The sequence below is a fragment of the Haliotis rubra genome, unplaced genomic scaffold (genome assembly GCF_003918875.1).
Source record: "Haliotis rubra isolate DU_JTF1 unplaced genomic scaffold, ASM391887v1 Scf1336, whole genome shotgun sequence".
NCBI classification, from domain to species: domain Eukaryota; kingdom Metazoa; phylum Mollusca; class Gastropoda; order Lepetellida; family Haliotidae; genus Haliotis; species Haliotis rubra.
In genome coordinates, this window is record NW_025765266.1 from 66,991 (window position 1) to 85,201 (window position 18,211).

The 18,211-nt window shown below is 42.3% G+C and overlaps 2 protein-coding genes across 2 annotated transcripts in view; both read left to right on the forward strand.

The window, feature by feature from the left end:
• Nucleotides 1–351: 351 nt before the first annotated feature.
• On the forward strand, nt 352–5,114 carry LOC124267762 (E3 ubiquitin-protein ligase RNF213-like). Its single transcript, XM_046702751.1, has 9 exons — nt 352–473; nt 2,109–2,256; nt 2,346–2,693; nt 2,976–3,139; nt 3,236–3,460; nt 3,830–4,026; nt 4,153–4,252; nt 4,509–4,610; nt 4,977–5,114. Exons 2-8 carry the CDS (start codon nt 2,232–2,234, stop codon nt 4,551–4,553), a joined length of 1,104 nt encoding a protein of 367 aa, XP_046558707.1. The 5' UTR covers nt 352–473; nt 2,109–2,231; the 3' UTR covers nt 4,554–4,610; nt 4,977–5,114.
• LOC124267761 (E3 ubiquitin-protein ligase RNF213-like) overlaps nt 4,982–18,211 on the forward strand; it is a 39,694-nt gene continuing 26,464 nt past the window's right edge. The window contains exons 1-6 of the mRNA XM_046702750.1: nt 4,982–5,162; nt 6,321–6,584; nt 7,011–7,149; nt 7,674–7,954; nt 15,335–15,440; nt 16,226–16,339. Of these exons, the coding sequence (XP_046558706.1) occupies nt 6,373–6,584; nt 7,011–7,149; nt 7,674–7,954; nt 15,335–15,440; nt 16,226–16,339 (852 nt within the window). The 5' untranslated portion in view covers nt 4,982–5,162; nt 6,321–6,372. The remainder of the gene's footprint in view (nt 5,163–6,320; nt 6,585–7,010; nt 7,150–7,673; nt 7,955–15,334; nt 15,441–16,225; nt 16,340–18,211) is intronic.

Below are 18,211 nucleotides of genomic sequence, written 5' to 3' on the forward strand. Positions count from 1 at the left end.
ATGGCATTCGTTACATCTAGATGAACTGCGACCGCCAACTTCAGACATGCCATCCATGGAGGTGCTTCACCAGAATGCACCATCATCTATTCTAGAAGGGCGGAAAAGCAACATGCCCCCTACAAGTGTCCAACCATCAGAGCAAAGAATTGAACCAATGGAGTATGATGAAGATTTGATCGGGAATCTTGCTGATCAAGAAAGTTGGAGGACCAAACAGAGACATGCAGAGTTGATGGAAGTTGATGAATCTGTTATTTACCAAAGACAAGATCCATTAGAAATGGATGACATTACATTAGAAGGAATGACATCAGTAACAGAAACTGTTGCACCCCTGCACTTCCAACACCTCCTCCTGCCCTGCATCCAGTCTGCTGCTGCTCTCATCAGGGATGTTGAATTGGACACTAAACGCTCCACTAAGAGGATAGAGATACTCCTTAAACTCCTGGATAACACTGATAATGAAGGTCAGTGGTAGCTGATAGTGATAGTTGGTAGTTGATAGAGATTTGCCAGTAATATGACTTTAGGGCAAGGATCCACTGAGCCCAGATTCATCCATGATGGAGATTCATAGATTTGTCAAGTGTCACTACACACATTCCTCTATTATGACCCAGCCACATAAGTGGTTTATGCAATACCTATATGATTCAGTATGCTAAATCCAACTAATTCAATTCACTTTGGATGTGTGTTCTGTATTTAGCTCACCTTACTGAAAGTCAAGTGAGTTTATGTCATAGTCTGTTCCCACCAAAGATGACACCCAAATTCATTCAAGAGGTTTAAATCCAATTTTAAGGCCTTTGTAATATGAGTGTCGGTCAAAGTAGTCCTCACCTAGAAAATGATACAATTGCAGCTGTTTTTGTTTTATTTTTCTACATATTCTCTTATCCTTACATATTGACTTTTTATCTTGGTACCCCCCCAAAAAACGCAAAATCACAAACTTCAGGAAACAAAATATGCAAGAAACATTTTGTGTGTTTGAAATAGGTAGAAGTCTACTAGACTCAATCTTAGATATTAAAGTGCATAAATAAACAATTTGAAACTACAATTGCTTGATAAATTGACTCCCCTTCATGTTTACTGAAAGAGCTTGTTTTGGAGACACTACCCTCTTTGAGATGACTTAATCATATGGACATAACTTATTCTAATGTTTTACTTATTCATACATGATGCCAAGGGTTCAAACTATATATACACAGAATGGTCACACAAGTGCTAGCTCTCAATATATTGTAAACAGGGCCAGCTTGAATATCTGGACACAATGTTTTTGAAAGACTAAAATGGGGGTGTCCTTGAAAAAAACACAGCCCCCATCTAAATATAGATCAAGCAATCCAAATCTTTGTTGATTATGACGGGAAGTCATCCAATACTGAACATCTTTTATATGATATTATCTGAGGGCATACCATCATCCAAGAGGTACCAAATGACAGATCGTTTTTCATTTTCTGCAATTTTTTTAGAAACATTATACCCCAATGTGTTGTGAAGACTGATATCTTATTAACCACATTTCCCCCATAGGCCAACTACTTTTTGACCGACCCTTGTTGCAGGACTGCATATGTTCTTTTTTCACAATATTATTGGATTTGATGGTTTTATAACTATACTCTTTAGGTTCTCTCAAAATGCATTTAAAGCTGAAATTGCAAGACTGAGAAGGCGTACTTTGTGATGTATGGGACTTCTTCGAAGATATCATGTTTTTATTGATTGAATTGAAGTTTTGTCAGTTTTACTTCTTTAGTCAGTTTCAGTATTTAAGAAGAAAACAATTTAATGCAGACAGCAAGTTTTGTTATGTGGTTGACTTTATGGGCATATTTAACTGTTTATTTCACAACTAGGTGACCTGCACTGCCATAGCAAATAGCATAATATTTGTATGGGAAATCCTTTAATTAGCCACGTTAATATTTTGATTTGTTTACACAGGGCCATGTATCTGAGAAATATACCTATTTGGGCAAAACAGAGGAGAGATTAGCTCAGCTTAATTTAAGTACTCTTTAGAACAGGTTATTTTGTGAAAGCTTTAATGGTTCTGTTGATGGTACTGTTTCTTATTTTAGATGCCAAAATGTTCATGCAAGGCTTGTCAAAACTCATCATCAGCCTCCTGAAAGAAAAAGAGGAATCACAGACTGGTATCTTGCCAACAAACTGGCTTTCTAAAGAAGCTGCCAGACCAGAGAATGTTAGAAAGGCAGGAACGTTCAGGTATGTATTCAATCTTTGAAAACAGTGCCTCTAAATCTTGACATTTTGTCATTGATAATTTTGTTTACATGAGCTATAATACTTTGTAGACGTGCTGCCATCCAGTGCCTTGAGAACAAATTTGACCCCAGTATTGGCTCGGGTTCTGGCTTTCCTAGACACCAGTAGGAACCTGGACTTCATGCATGAAGCTGATGTTGCACCATGGATGAAAAGACTGTGGCTGGGATTGCTAAACAACACCAAAATATGTCAAGACCAATGTAAGAGGATCATCACACGTGGCAACCAGACCCAGCAGAGTGAGGTTGTACCACATCATTTTGGAGTCAGCAAATTGGTGTTTACAGTACAGACACCATTTTTCTGGCTTCTCTTTGAAGATGTGAAAATTGCCATTGGACAGTCGGAAGATATTGGCAAGTCCTTTGATCAAGGTAGATACAGTTTGTGTTCCTTTTTCAGCAGTTACATTAGTGAGTAGTATGTACTGTCTGATTCCCTGCATCACAGTCTGACTACACAAGGTACCATATTGAGTGGATAATTAACTACAACTAATCTTTTGTAACATTAAATTTGCATGTGTCATTAAGCAGAATTACATGATTTGAACAAACTTTAAATGATTGATCAGTTAGTATTATAATGTATACTTCAATAATGTCTCAAAGGGAAATGATTGTTTTGAAACATGTTTTATTTTTTATTCCTTTCAGATTCGCCTGAAACTATGAGTTATGTTGAGAACATTATCAGCAAAACTCTTTATGGCGAGGTCCTAATGTCTGTTGTGAAAAAGGAAGAAAAGAATGGTGTTATAAAAGCATACCTGAAAGATTTTGTCCATACAGAATATCCAGGGAAAACAGATGAGTCTGAGGTAAAAGTTCATTCAGTATGATGTACAACAACTAATATAGGAGTAGTTTTGTACAAAAAAATTCAGTTGAAGAATTGTGGTTCATGTATTTCCCAGATTCTGTGTCATGCCCTTGAGAGTGCAGCCCGACAGAGAGGAAGAGACCTGGATTGTCTGGGGATGATACGAGCTGTAGTCTACATCCATGTTATCCACTCTGCTGCCAAAGAGAGGCTACAGGTCTTCCTGGAAGTGATCCAGATCTGGCCGGAAGTTGTGATGGCTGTGACTGAGTTGAAGGAGAGGGTAGGGGGAAACCCACTGCTCACAGATGATGAAATGGTGTGTGCTTCAATGATGAGTTTGCACATTTGATTCAGAATCTTTGATAACATATCATATTTGATAACTCATTTTGTTAAATGTAATATCCCGACTTGTTGATCTGGTTACATTGTTATGTGTAATAATACCCTGACAATGATAACCATATCGAGCTATCGTTCACTGGTTTATAGTGATTACTTTTTGACTGTCATGATATAGCAGTATAACTTGACTTGTGAGTCTCTCAAGATTATTTAGTTTCATTACTACACGTACTATATGACTACAGTTCATATATAGGATTTTGAATTAGAAAATACTTCTATTTTACAATGCAGACTGTGTCTATGTCCAATGCAGTACTGTACTCCTACTTTACTTCAGACTTTGGATGTTCTGAGTCTGACACTTCTCATGGAGCAGCTGGAGCCAAGTAAGGATGAGCTGAACACAGACAAAGGCCGATCAGACTGGATGGGTCGTGTCAAAATGTATCTGCCTGTGATAGGTAGAATCCTCAGTACTACAGACACAGACCTTGCACACGGCAATGTGTGTCTCCGGTACATGGATCATGCCAGGTAATTAAAGTTATTATACTTGTCCTCATAAAACACTGAACTTTGTAAAATACAAATTTGTCAGATATTTTCTGTATTACACAGCTACTCAGATGAAGTTATTACAATATGTCAAACTATTTTCAGATGCAGTTGGATGCGAGTTATGACCATGAAACTGTTTCTGGAAAGTTTTACTGGAAACAAAAAGGTTCAGCTGGACATGAGATGCATGCCTCTTTGGAAGGTAATTATTATTCTCACCAGTGATCATCTACAGTATGGCAAGTAAAATAAGATAGATCTCATGTAAGTAATTCTGAAATTAAAAGTATATCTTTCCTTCAGCCATGTAAGTAATTCTGAAATTAAAAGTATATCTTTCCTTCAGCCATTTTATCAACCACTGGTATGTATGATCAGATACTTGCAGGTCATTGTGATGGAAATGACTTTGGTATTGACATCTGTTGAAATGTTCATTCAATCAACCTTGTATGCAGATGCTTGATGACCAAACTGATCTGACAAAACTGAAGTCCCCTTGAAAAAGTAGAGCGGTTCTTGAAAACAGTCAACAAATCAGTTGTGAAGAAAATCAGTGGGTAGGTACTTTGGATCAGAGTGTTTTGATAGAATATGTATATCAATATGTATATGGGGCTGTGGCCTTCATATGTAATAAAGATTTTGATGATGATGATGTTGATGATAGAATCATTAAATACAGGAAAATACTTGGGTTTTGATATGTACTTAATGCGTTGCTAAACCTCTGAGGTATACGAAATATGAAGCATTCAATTCGCTTATTACCCATCATTTCAACATTCTGTGAAGTACGAGTTTGAAATTAAGGTAACATCACTTGTTTGCTTCTGAAGGTTCAGTTTAACATAGTACCGTGACATAAAGGACTTCTTATATGTTTTGACTTCCTGTTGAATGTGTTGTGCTGGTTTATTTTTCAGAAAAGTGGATACTTGCAGGCACTGTGAAACTGACTTTGAAGCACCACCAGTACAACTACCCTGCCAACATGACATCTGCCTACGATGTTTCAATGATATCCAAGCTACAAGGGATTTGCGTTGTCCTATTTGTAATAATACATTCTCAAAGAGATTTCAACCTGGCAGTGGCCAATCACAGCAAAAGTGAGTTGTCACAACAAGATGTTATACAAAGTACTATCTTCTATAACGTTTACCTTACCAAGCTGATTATTTTTTTCTTTTATAGGCCATACTTGATGGATATAGAAATGAGTTCCATCCGTCCATGCGTCAGTCACACTTTGTCCGAAGCATATCTCCTAAACTATTGGTGATATCTTAACCAAACTTGGTACACATAGCAACCATTTTCCTAGATGTGCCTTTTAGGGGTAAGACCCAGATATGAATTTTATTTTCGGCTGTTTCCATGGAAACATGACTTAGGCTGTGACTATGAGGATGTCATCTTGTCCGGAACAGATCTTCCAAACTATACATGCTAGCTTCATCAAACATGGTACACATATCAAGCATGATCCCAAGATGTGCCTTGTGGGGGTAAGACCCAGATATGAAGTTTATTTTTTGTGGTTTCCATGGAAACGTGACTAAGGCTGTGGCTGTGAGGATGTCAACTTGTCTGGAGCAGATCTCATAAATTAAACATACAAGCTTCATCAAACTTGGTACACATATCAAGCATGATCCTTAGATGTGCCTTTTGGGGTTTAGAACCAGATATGAATTGTATTTTTTTGTGGTTTCCATGGAAACATGACTTAGGCTGTGACTATGAGGATGTCATCTAATTGTTGCATTTTCCATGGCAACAAGTTAGGCTTCAACTGAATTTGGTGGTAGTGCTCCTTTCTGGAGCAGATCTTAAAACCTTTCAATACTCTCCTTCCACTTTGCTGTATACACTCCAAAACATTGACATAATCATAATTAGTAGACATATTCATAAAGAGTATTTTGCCATTTCGGGGGATATTGATGACTTTGTCGTCTTGTAACAAATGCAGTTAGCATAAAGTATTCTCTGAAAAAGAAGTGCTGGGTTAGGCAAATCAAAACGTGAAAAATGGGTTGCTGCTGAACAGTCAGCGTACAAAATGAATGCCTCTCTGGTTGACTACGTATTTTGTCCTTTTAGAAAAGAAAGATAATATATGTCTTTCAATGACCAGATAACTAAAAGTGCAAAATTTGATTAGGTACATCATTCAACTGGGACAGGTATTGACCTAATGATATGATAGGCAATGTGTCTAATGTTCCCCATGCATTTGTAACTTGAACAATTGTGTTGTACAGGGAAGTCTTCAAAGAATACCAAGAGTATCTGAAGTGCTGCAACAGCTTTCTCATGTCTGTGGTGTCCAAGCTGTGTTTTGGTGGAACTGAGCCTCCAGAGAGTGATGTCATAAAGAGAATTTTCAGCTACATCACTCGCACTGTTGAGCGGTCTAATCAAGCTGGGGAAAGGATGTACACCAAGCAGATGTCTGTGTTTGATGACATGATTGATCCCACACCTGTAGTCAGATCCTTTCTTCTTCAACTTCTCATACACAAGAGGTATATCTATGTCCTTGTTGCCGTTGTAAGTTATGATCAAAAGATTAATGGTGTTAACCTGGACATGCTTAACAAGTAAAGTAATCATTTTATTAAGTACCCTACTCCAAAAACTGCTATTTCAATACTTTGATAGAATAACAACCCATTTTGATAGTGGTAAAACAGTTACATTATAATGTAATGACTTCTTGGTCCTAGTAATCAGCCTTACCCTATACTGTATTGCTCCAAATTTCCTTCATTAACCTTTTAGCTTCTTGTTTATGGCACTAATTGCACCAATTAAGGAAACTATTAGGAACCTTGTTGAGAAATTAATATAAACACTGTTTCACATTTTGTGTAGACATGGTGATTGAGCATGAATGTTTTGATTGATGTAAATATACATAGTAATACACTAAGTTGTTCCTTTTTCTTCAGTGAAGAGATGGTACAAATGTACCTGCAAGATTTTTTCTGCCATGCTACAGGACTGTGTCGTCAAGGAAGAGAGGAGACAGACCAGGATACTATAGATAAAATTGTGCAGTTCAGTCTTCTTGTCATACACTGCTTTGAGGTAGGTTTGACATATGGTGAAGTGAAATGATATTTTGATTGTAGGTCATCTGGTCATGATTTATGGCAGATTCAGACGAGGGTTTTTAGGATATTTTTTCACAAATTAGTAAATATTTTAGTGTAAATTCTAAAATACATAAGGCTCACAGAATATTTATTTTATTGTCATAACAGTGCTATTAAGATTTAGTCCTGATATTCAAATATTTGTTGGTGTTTTTTGTCTGAATGATTCGAACAATATGAAACCTTTTGGTGAATATAGTGGTTAGCACATGAAACCATGAGATACACACAACCTTTAGAACCAAATATTTAATGTGAATTCTTTTTATGAATCTTCTATGAAAAATCAACAAATGTGTGATAGCTAAAGCTTTGGAATGATATGTAGCTTTTCACTGGAATTATTTTGGGGCATTAGAATAAGTATTCAAGATCATCTTCAAGTTATATCCTGTAGTATCTAGTATGGTATATTTGAATCAAAATGCCTTGTTTGAAATGTGTACATTATTCCAGGACTTGTACCATGAGCAAGGGTCCCAGACAATTAGACCATCAGAAGAGATGAGTGCTGCTTGTTCCCACCTGTCGGATGGGAGAACCTACATTCTGTCATCAGGCTTGGATATGGCTAAGATGTTTAACATTGCTCAGTGTAGATATGGTCTATCAGTGACAGCCAAATATCTGCATGCAATGTTTGTTGCAAGACACAAGAAAACTTCAACAGGGAATTTCAACAAACTGTTGGAAAGGACATCACAGCTGCTGAGTGTCCAAGACACAGAATGGCCTAAGTAAGTATGTAACTAGACACATGTTAATGATAAAGTTTATTTACCTTGTTTAGATGAAAAGATGAGAAGTAGTCTCTGCTTTGATATTTACAAAAGGTTTCCTATATTCTTCTTGCCATTCCTGAATGCAGATTTCAACTATTAGTTTAGGGTCAAGTTACCATCAAATGCAATATTTGTATTTAAACAATAAGCTATTCAGTTATGTTATGCTTGTACATGGTGTCGCAGAGAATCCAAAGCCCACCTAGGAGGAGTTTAAGATGTATCTTAAGAAGTGTCAGAGAGACTAGAAACTGATGGTCAAACTGAGCCACAACTGCCATCCTCTACTTCCAAGATGCCATCGACTAAGGACTTTTACTAGCAGTGAGACCATCATGGATGCAACATCCAGATCCTGTTTTGTTTTGGCCAGTGCTGATAGTAGAGGAGGAATCTGATTCATTCCTTATATCACTCAGACATCATCATTCAACCATGCTCCCGACTGGTTTCTTATGTGACTTAGCATTCTGGAGCAGGTTAAGGGGTTAGGGTATCACACGCATTTGGAAACGTTCAGCTTCCTCCTTAACACATAATGAGATCAACCTTCAACAAATGAGATAAAAGAGGGGTTATTCCTAAAAAGCAGAGGAGCATACATTGACCTCTAAGTTCAACATCAAGGTCATAGGAACAAGAATCTACTCTGTTACAGTGATTGAGCAGCATCAGACAATCACCATTATCAGATAACTACATGGATCTGACTTTACACAACTTTCAGCAATATTCCAACAATATCATGGTGGGGACACCAAAATTGGGCTTCACCCATTGTACCTATGTGTGAATCAAACCCAGGTCTTCAGCATGAAGAGAAAATGTTTTAATCACTTGAATAATCATCCAAGGTAACATCATGGTAGACTTGGACCATGACACCAAAAAGTGTCTCTATGTCCTCATTCATTGTAAATACAGGCACTTTCTCTCTTTCAACGTTTGCAATACCAGTGGCTGATCCTGCTATTTGGCAATTCATGACCCCAAGGCTATTTTCCCGAATGATGAAAACTGTCACAGATATCATCTTCAAAGTATACAAAGACAATTATACGCACGCAGTCACTGCTCCTATCCAACTGCTGACCAAGAATATTCTTTTTCATAGAAATCGTCCTTGGGGTAGATATATGCATTTTCCGCGGCTGAAAATGTCATGTGACAGTTGTATCAATGTTTTAATAAAAATATTGTACAATAAATAAAAAAATTTTTTTATCTATTATACGGCCCCCACCACGTGGAGTTTACCTCCCTGCGCTATACGCATGTGCAGCCAACCAGGTAAGCACCTAGGCCCGTATCATCATTCCTTCTGCTGTCACTCAAGCGTTCACACGTTTTTACTACCTGAGTTACAAGCTGATTTACTTCGTTAGAAGAATGTCTGAGACTTCAACAACTGTATGTATGGTCTTTATTCGTTCTTGGAAAAGAAACAGAACAGTTTAATTGACTTTGCAGTCTGTTATTTCTCATTTATGTGACTTTGTATAAACTTTTACACTAGCTTTCCCGTGGTTTACGCACGTGTTGCTATTCCATGGCGGGAAGTTTAGCGTGCCACGTGGTTATTGCCATATTGCGTTATTAACCAAGTATTTCATGCCCGTGGTCGCATTAACGTAATTTTCAATGTTTTGTACGTGTATATTTATGCTGCTGGTTCCGCTGTTAGCTACATGCTTGCGTGTTTGCTTTCAGGTGTTTACTGGGTGTTCTGTCTGTGGGCAGAATATCCTACAGCCGACAAGCATGATAAATGCTTGTGCTGCTTAGAGAAGGTGGGACATAACCCTGATGTCTGCGAGCTCTGTATGGCCTTTTCCCCCCAGGCCCAGAAGAGAAGGGCGGCGGATTTCCTTTTCTATAAGGAATTGCAACAGGCGGGAGGGGAACTTACCCAGGAGGTCCCCCCGTCCAAAGCCAAAAAAGCCAAACAACCTAAAACTAGGTCGCATAAGTCGCCTTTCCAGTCATCCCAATCTAGTGGTTTTGATATGTCACTAATCACTCAATTGTTTCAGCAGCATATGGACTCAGTGAAGTCCCTTGTTCATGAGTCCGTTGGAGGTCTCCACCAGGAGTTCCTCGCCCACTCTGAACAGGGGACCGAGAGTCCGGGGGTGGGATCGCCGAGCTGGCTCGATCCCTTAGCCTGGAGGTGTCTGTCGATCCTTTGCCTTTGGCTTCAGGTCCAGACGCCTTGGCTACCACGGAGGGGGAGTGTTCACTCCCAGTCCCCCTCTCGGTGCTGGCGCAGGGTCCGTTGAGGATTCCTGGGGTTCCATTCCCTGCGCCACGGAGTCGGTTCTGCCCGGTCTTCCTCCCGTGTCTCGGTACCGGGGTTCGAGTAGTGTGTCGGTTGCCGGAGCGGGGAGTTCCTTCGGCTCTTTCCTTCCCTCGGTGTCTGCGGCTCAGCCTCCCATCGGGTCGGGGTTCGGATCCTCTTCACGAGGAGACCCGAATTCTGAGTCGGGCTCGGGTGCCGAGTCTATGGACGATGGGGAGGTCGAGGAGCCAGAGGGCACTTTCCGTTTCTCGTCGGCTCTCCGGGAGGTGCGACAAGCATAAGTATATTCCCCAAGCCACGGTACCCACTTGTCATTCGGACTCAGCTGAGTTTCGCCTGCCGGGCGAGGCGTTTGCCCATAGGCAACCCTCGCAGACACTGCTCTGTATCTTGCCTTCCCTGGTGCAGGACGTGATGGATCCCCTCCTGGTTGGGACACGCCTCCGGTTCGATTTACCCGCTTAGGGACGATTCTCTGTTCTTTGTGCCGGTGGTTGACGAGTGCGTGTTCACTGCGGTCACCCTCGAGGGAGGCTCAGTACAGCTTCCTCAGGTGCAGCTGTGGCTGCCAAGCAAGGGCGTTTAGTTCCACCATTTGCCCTTGAGGGCACTCCCCTGTAACAGGCATACCGGACTTATGAGGAAGTCTATCGGAATGCCATGCAGCAGGTGCGGGTGGTGATCCATGAGGCCTACCTTTCCTCTATTCAAAGGTCAGCTCTGGAGGCGGAAGGGAGCACTGGGGACGTGTCCCCGCATGTTGTTCTGCTTCACCGGTTGTCCGAAGTGCAGGCCCACCTAACGCGCGATTCTTTGCGGTCTGCGGCGTCTACGGTGATGTGCTCAGTCATGGTGATACGAAAGCTGTGGCTGTCTACGTCCCGCTACTCGGCAGCGACACAGCAGACCTTGCTGGCCCTTCCGTTCCAACTGGGACCGACGTTGTTTCCGGGGGCTCAGCAGGTCATTCGGGAGGCTGCTGCCGCAGCTACCTCCTTCAAGGACTCTACGGCCTTGTTGGAGCATCCGCGGGCTTCTCGGCCCCATGCTCCCATAGCGGGTTCCTCCTCCGGGGCGCAGCCTATGCCTGAGTCTGCCAGGTCAGGGGTAGGAGGACAAGCCGTCCCACCAAAGGGCAAGGAGCAGTCCTCTTCGTCTGGCTCCCATCAGGGGCCCGAGTCTGCCGGGGCAGGGGTAGGAGGACCAGCTGTCCCACCAAAGGGCAAGGAGCAGTCCTCTTCGTCTGGCTGCCATCAGCCTTTTCGCGGTCGCTAGATTCTACCCACACGGTGATAGACATTCTAATTCGACTGGGGTGGATCATAAACCTCAAGAAATCCGACCTGGTACCCACCCAGGACTTGTTTTTTCTCGGGGCGCGGTTCACAACTCACAAGGGTCTTGTCTCCTTGTCGCCCGACCGGGTCACCAGAGTACGGGAGATGGTGTCTTTGTTCCTCTCCCAGCCCCAGGCACCAGCGCGGACTGGGCTCCGTCTACTGGGTCATATGGCGGCAACTACCTCTGTAGTGTGGCGGGCGCGGTTGAGGATGCGCCCTATACAGCAAGCTTTGGCGAGTCTGGAGCAGTGTGTCACAGTCCCCGGGTGGTTGTCTCCTCACCTTCAGTGGTGGACCAATGTCGGGAATCTCTCCAAGGGGATCCCTTTGGAACTCCCGATGCCAGCTCTTACAGTTCAAACCGATGCATCCTTCAAGGGCTAGGGGGGTTGTTCTGGGCAGTCTGTCGGTGTCCGGACTCTGGTCCGAAGCTGAGGCCCGCCTTCACATCAACGTCCTGGAACTGAGAGCTGTGCGGTTGGTTTTCGAGCATGTCCAGGGCCAGGTGGTTCGTCTTCAGTTGGACAACCATACGGCCATGACGTACATCCTGAAGCAAGGCGGCATGGTGTCCCTAGCGCTCCTTTGGGAGACGTGGGAATTTCTCCTCTGGTGCTACCAGTGCGACTGTCAGGTGCTTCCTGTTTATCTCCCGGGGCTGGAGTTATCTCCCAGTTGGGTTCTAGGTGGGTCTGTTTGCGTCCGGCAGAACGAATCAGATACCCGTGTTCTGCTCTCGAATACCAGACCAGAGGGCGTTGGCTTCCGACGCCTTCCTACTGGATTGGACGGGCAAAGTGCTCTGGGCGTTCGCGCCGCTACCACTCATTCCCCGGGTCCTCTCGCAGCTGTCCTCCCAGCCAGCTCGGCTACTTGCGCTACTGGCACCGCTATGGCCGTCACAATTCTGGTTTCCCGGTAATTCTCAGGTTTCTGGCTCAGCCTCTTGTTCTATTACCTTTGCGACCGGACATTCTCACTCAGAACGGCACACCATACCCCAATCCAAGGATTCAGTGGATGGCTTGGCCTCTGTCAGGTGAAGCACGCGGAATTCCTGCAGCAGTTGCAGACACAATTCTGGCTTCGAGGCGGGATTCGACAAACGTTCAATATGAGGATAGGTGGTCCCGTTATGCGCGCTGGTGTTCAGATAAGGGGTTTTGCAGATCCCTTTTCTGCGGATTTAGTCCGAGTATTGGAGTTTTTGCAAGCTCGTTTGGAAGAAGGCTTGGCGGCTTTGACCATTCGTGGCTACTCCACCGCTATTTCCACTTTTCTCACCCCTGTCGATGGTGCTCTTCTGGGGCAGCACCCTCTTCTACAGCGCTTTTTAGCTGGCGTGGATCGGGTTCGACCTGCTGTCAGGCGAACCATCCCACCTTGGGATTTGTCAATCGTGATAGATTGGCTGTCCGGTCCTACATTCTCACGTCTATCGGCTATTTCCATTCAGTTGTTAACGTGGAAAGACGTATTTCTGGTGGCGGTCCTATCGAACTTCCTACTCTTACCCAGCCTTCCACATCGGGGACCTGTGCAACGAGCACTCACCCGTTGGATGTCCGAAATGACTCTCAAGGTCTATATCAAACGAACACAAGGGATCTGTACGGGTACCCATCTGTTCTGCTGTTACGGTGGCAGGAAGGCTTATCTCGCTGGTTTGTATCGGGTCATTTGTGCTGCTTATCAGGCTAAGGGCAAGCCTCCACCTGAGGGGTTGAAGGCTCACTCAGTCAGGGCAGTGGCCACGTCAAAGGCTTTTGCATCGGCACTGCCCATTGAAGAGATATGCTCTGCCGCTATTTGGAGCAGGCCTAGCACTTTTATCAGGCACTATCAGCTCGATACACATTCATGTGCTCTCTAATAGACCATGATGTGAGCGGGGGTTTTACTTTCGCACTGTGTGCGAATTGCTATGCTTAACCTATGAGGTCGGATCTAAGTACTTTTCTTCCCTGTCGGTTACCCTCCCATCATGCCTCTTGCGGAAGCTTCGGCATACGTGACAGGTGAGTGTTGTGGCGTCTGTTACATTCTTCCTAACGATCGCTAATTATGTGTACTTTAACAGAATTCCCTCCTCCCTGGCCTCCGGTCTTTGGGAGTCTGAGTTAATGCATATATGTACCCCAAGGACGATCTCTATGAAAAAGAAATAGCCAAACCTGTAGAGGTTTCCAATTCTTTGAAGAGAGTCATTCTTGGGGTAGGGCCACCCACCTCCCCGCAATTTCTGTTCACTGATTTATTCAGCAGAAGGAATGATGATACGGGCCTAAGTGCTTACCTGGTTGGCTGCACATGTGTAGCAGGGAGGTAACTCCACGTGGTGGGGGCCGTATAATAGATAAAAAAGATTTTTATTTATTGTACAATATTTTTATTAAAACATTGATACAACTGTCACATGACATTTTCAGCCACAGAAAATGCATATATGTACCACAAATCAGAAGCATGGAACTTTAGTGCTCATGCCACCTTATGATCTGTGAGCATATGCCTATCAACAGCTCTTCTCCCTTGCATAATCCCAAAAGGTCAGGGCCACCAACAATCTTCATCAGGTTTTTAGTGCCCCCTTTTTGATGGTTCACCACTCTATACAGAATCATTACCCTAAAGAAAAGACTTTCTTGTTTAGCCACACTAACGTCCAAGCATCCCATCTTAAACAGACACGCTCTACTGAAGATTTAAGAGCATTATAAAACACCAAATGTGTTCAAAAGCTGTAGTTTGATCTTGAGTTTTTCATCTCCCACAAAAAACTTCAGCACCTGAGGATTGATAACAATGAAGCTGAAGGGATCCACCGTTCTCACCTACTTGGCTGCCATCAGTACTCAAATATCTCCCAAGACTGGCATCAATGTCTCCATGGTTTCTGAACTTCAGGCTTTTATCTGATTGTACAAACTAGCTGATAAATATAAACAGTAGGGATCACCAGTCTGGGTTCTGGTTTTAGGCTTTGGCTTCAGAGGACTACAAACCTCTCCAGGATCAGAGCTTTTAAATGATGATCTTCTTACCATTCCAAGCTACAGCAGCAAACATTGGATGTCATGAAATCATGAGGATCTGTCATTGTGCTCAATCAGGGCTTTACCTCCAGAATACTGATATGTTTTGGTGGGTATGAATCCTTCCAAGTCACCAATCATGCCATCATGTGAATAACTCAATGATTCTTTGATGATGATACACAGCACCTTAGGCTTTCCAGGAGATTATTAGTTTTGAACTTTGTTTACAATCACTAAGGTTTGTTTACATCCAAGCAGGTTATTTATCCTTATGAATCCATAGCTAAGTTCTTTCCTTTGGGTATTGAATAACTGCAGTTTGTGTGATAGAATAAGTTTGAAACTTTATGTATTAGTTATACATTTGATATATGGAAGACTTTTCTATCTCACATGGTTTACACCTACCCAACCATCCATTCAGATTCCTAACCAATTTTTCACTAAAAAGAGAAAGACTAGTTTGGGAAGACACAGGGCTTACCCAGAGCCTGCTACACACTTGTGGGAGGGTCTATTATAAACAGGTTGCTTTTTTTGTCAGGTGTTATCAAGATTAAGGAAACATCTCTAAATATCAATGAGACATTTAGCAGAAATAGTAAGGCTTTACAATATCAAGTTTATTATAGAAATATATTATTATGGTGTGTTTCAGGAAGTTCTTGGTGAAGCAGATATGTCGGGAATTCGGGACCGACAGCTACCATGCTATCTGTGATACTGGCAAGGTGCCATGGTTGGCACTGGATGTTACAGATCAGGTGAATGCTTTACTTTAAAATTGTATTTCTAATTTACCGCTGTTCTTTTTCAGGATGGCAGCAATGACCATATTTTACACCACATCTAATTGGCTGAAGAGGTAGTAATGAGTTGATATGCATTTAGGTTGGATAGCCTCTTGAATCTGTTAACATATAAGTCACAGCTTAGCTGATTATACATATTACTGGCTTGATATTGCTTTTCACACCATAAATCTATTAGATATGGATGGATTTTGACACAAGTAATATGTAAACACATCAATATTGATAACCATTCAAATCAGAAATGAAACATACAACTTTATTTATGACAACTATTTATTTATTGCATAGAGTGACGTTTCGATGTAGATCCTTACGTCATTATCAAGCTAAAAGTTCAAATCAGTCAGTGAGGTGGTCACAGTGCCTAAAGATTGGTTTCCAGATAATGATGAGTATTTTAATCCAAATTCAGTTAGTCTAAAATCAACATATTCTGTCATGTAAAGACCTATACAGATTGAGTATTCAGATTCTACATAGCAGCAATGTATCTTATTCCCCAAAACTATTGCTTGATCAAATGCAGGAATTCTGCAACTTATAAATGACTTTCAATTTTGAATATTTGTGATATTTTAGTGCATTTTTAGTCATTTTGTGAATATGGTATGTGAAATTGCTCAATGTTCTGTAATCTGCAGTTTTGGACAGAATTGAATAACTATCTATATAATAGAAATCAATTATTAAAGGCTTTGATTTCAATGTTTGAATCCAGTATTTCATAATTGCAGGTAAAGGAGTGCCCTGATCGATATGTTGTCTGTCTTGAATACCAAAAGATAAGAGAAACTTTGGCAAGGACTCTTCTTGGTGAAGACATCAAGCACCTGAAACAACTAGTTAAGGTACATCATTATATCTATCTGTACTGTACATATATATGTATATATACTCTCTATATATATATATATATATATGTATATATACTCTCCAAAAAAAGAAACGCATATAGGAATTTCAACTGTATTTTTATGTTTATTTTGAAACATCTTGTAGGCTTTATGGGTCAATGAAATATAGCGAAATTGCACACTGGGAATGCAGACTTATCCGTCTTTGGCACCAACTCAAGGAAAGTCAGTTGAGTGTCACATGGAGACGTGTGGTGGCGCTGAAGTCAATACCTCATGTGACCACCGTGGGCATGGCATGGCATCGCCTCGGCATCGAACAAATAAGTCTCAGAATCTCGTATTGCCCAATCGCAGCCCACTCTGCCTGTAGTGCCTGTGGGAGTTGCTGAAGTGTCTGGGGCTGAGGGTTACGGCGTCGCACCCGTCTGTCCAGGGCATCCCACAGATGTTCGATCGGGTTTAAGTCCGGTGATCTTGAGGGCCAGGGGAGCACATTGATGTTGTGGTTTTGGAGGAAGTCTCTAGTGTGACGTGCTGAGTGGGGCCTGGCATTGTCCTGTTGAAACAACTCCCTCTGGCGATCAATGATTGGAAGGAGGTGTGGGCGTAGGATTTCGTCACAGTACCATTGAGCTGTCAGGTTGCCCTGGATCATCACCAAATCACTTCTCCTACGGCAGGTGATCGCTCCCCACATCATTACACTGCCCCGGCCGAATCTGTCCACCTGGGGAACGCAAGCGTCGGGCGTAAAGCGTTCACGCCAACGCCTGTACACCCACATTCTTTCCAGCGTGCCGTTCCAATAGAAATCGTGATTCATCACTGAACCAGATTCAGATAGGTTCCAGGCCTGAACTTTGGTGCACCATTGAACTCAATGTCGACGATGTTGTTGTCGAAGCGCAGGGCCAAAATAAGGTCTTTGGGCACGTAAACCAGCCTCTCTCAACCTGTTCCTGACGGTCTGTGCAGAAAGCCTCCTCAATCCGGGTATTTGTCGAGCGGTACTGGTTGCCGTAGCTGTTCGATGATGCAGGTGATGTACCCGGATGTGGTGATCCTGCGCCGCAGTGGTCGTTCGAGGTCGCCCACTAGGAGGGGCATCTGCTACCGCATTCTGTCGGCGATATCTCTCCCAGAGCCGTGAAATGGTGCTTAGGTGAACATTCATGCGTCGGGCAACTACACGTTGAGACTGGCCAGCTTCAAGCAAACCAATGGCAATATGACGGTTGGCTTCACTTAGATGTGGCATTTTGCGTTCGTCAACAATATTCCAAATACAAATGTACAGTGAATAATCAACAGACAGCGATCAACCTTTTATACCCATCATTGAGACTATCTGATCCTCAACTTTCACGTGCATTGCATGTGAATTGTGTATTCTGTGACACTACACGTCGAAATTGAAAATCATGCTGTTAAATACGGGTATTTTACAGATGGTGCGTTTTGTTGTGCTGTTTCAAAACATAAACACCATAGGACTCATAAACAGAGCAAAACCTTTTGTAAAATGAAACACGTCTTAATTCATTGCTACATGAAATTGCTAGTTTCATGATGCGTTTCTTTTTTTTTGAGAGTATATTTCCTGAGTATAACTCTGTCCCAAATGTCACCCTCATATGGACAAATATATTTTTCTCACTTTGCTGATTTCCTATGGAACCTGATGGAACTAAAATCAGTTCTGTTGTTTGGTGTGCCACAAGGATTGGTTTTGGGACCACTTCTTTTCACAATTTACATCCTTCCTGTTGGAGACATAATTCGAAAACATTTTCTAGATTTCCTCAACTCAACTCTATATCAGTTTCAAATTCTCTGCAACATCTCAAAACTGGAACAGTGCAT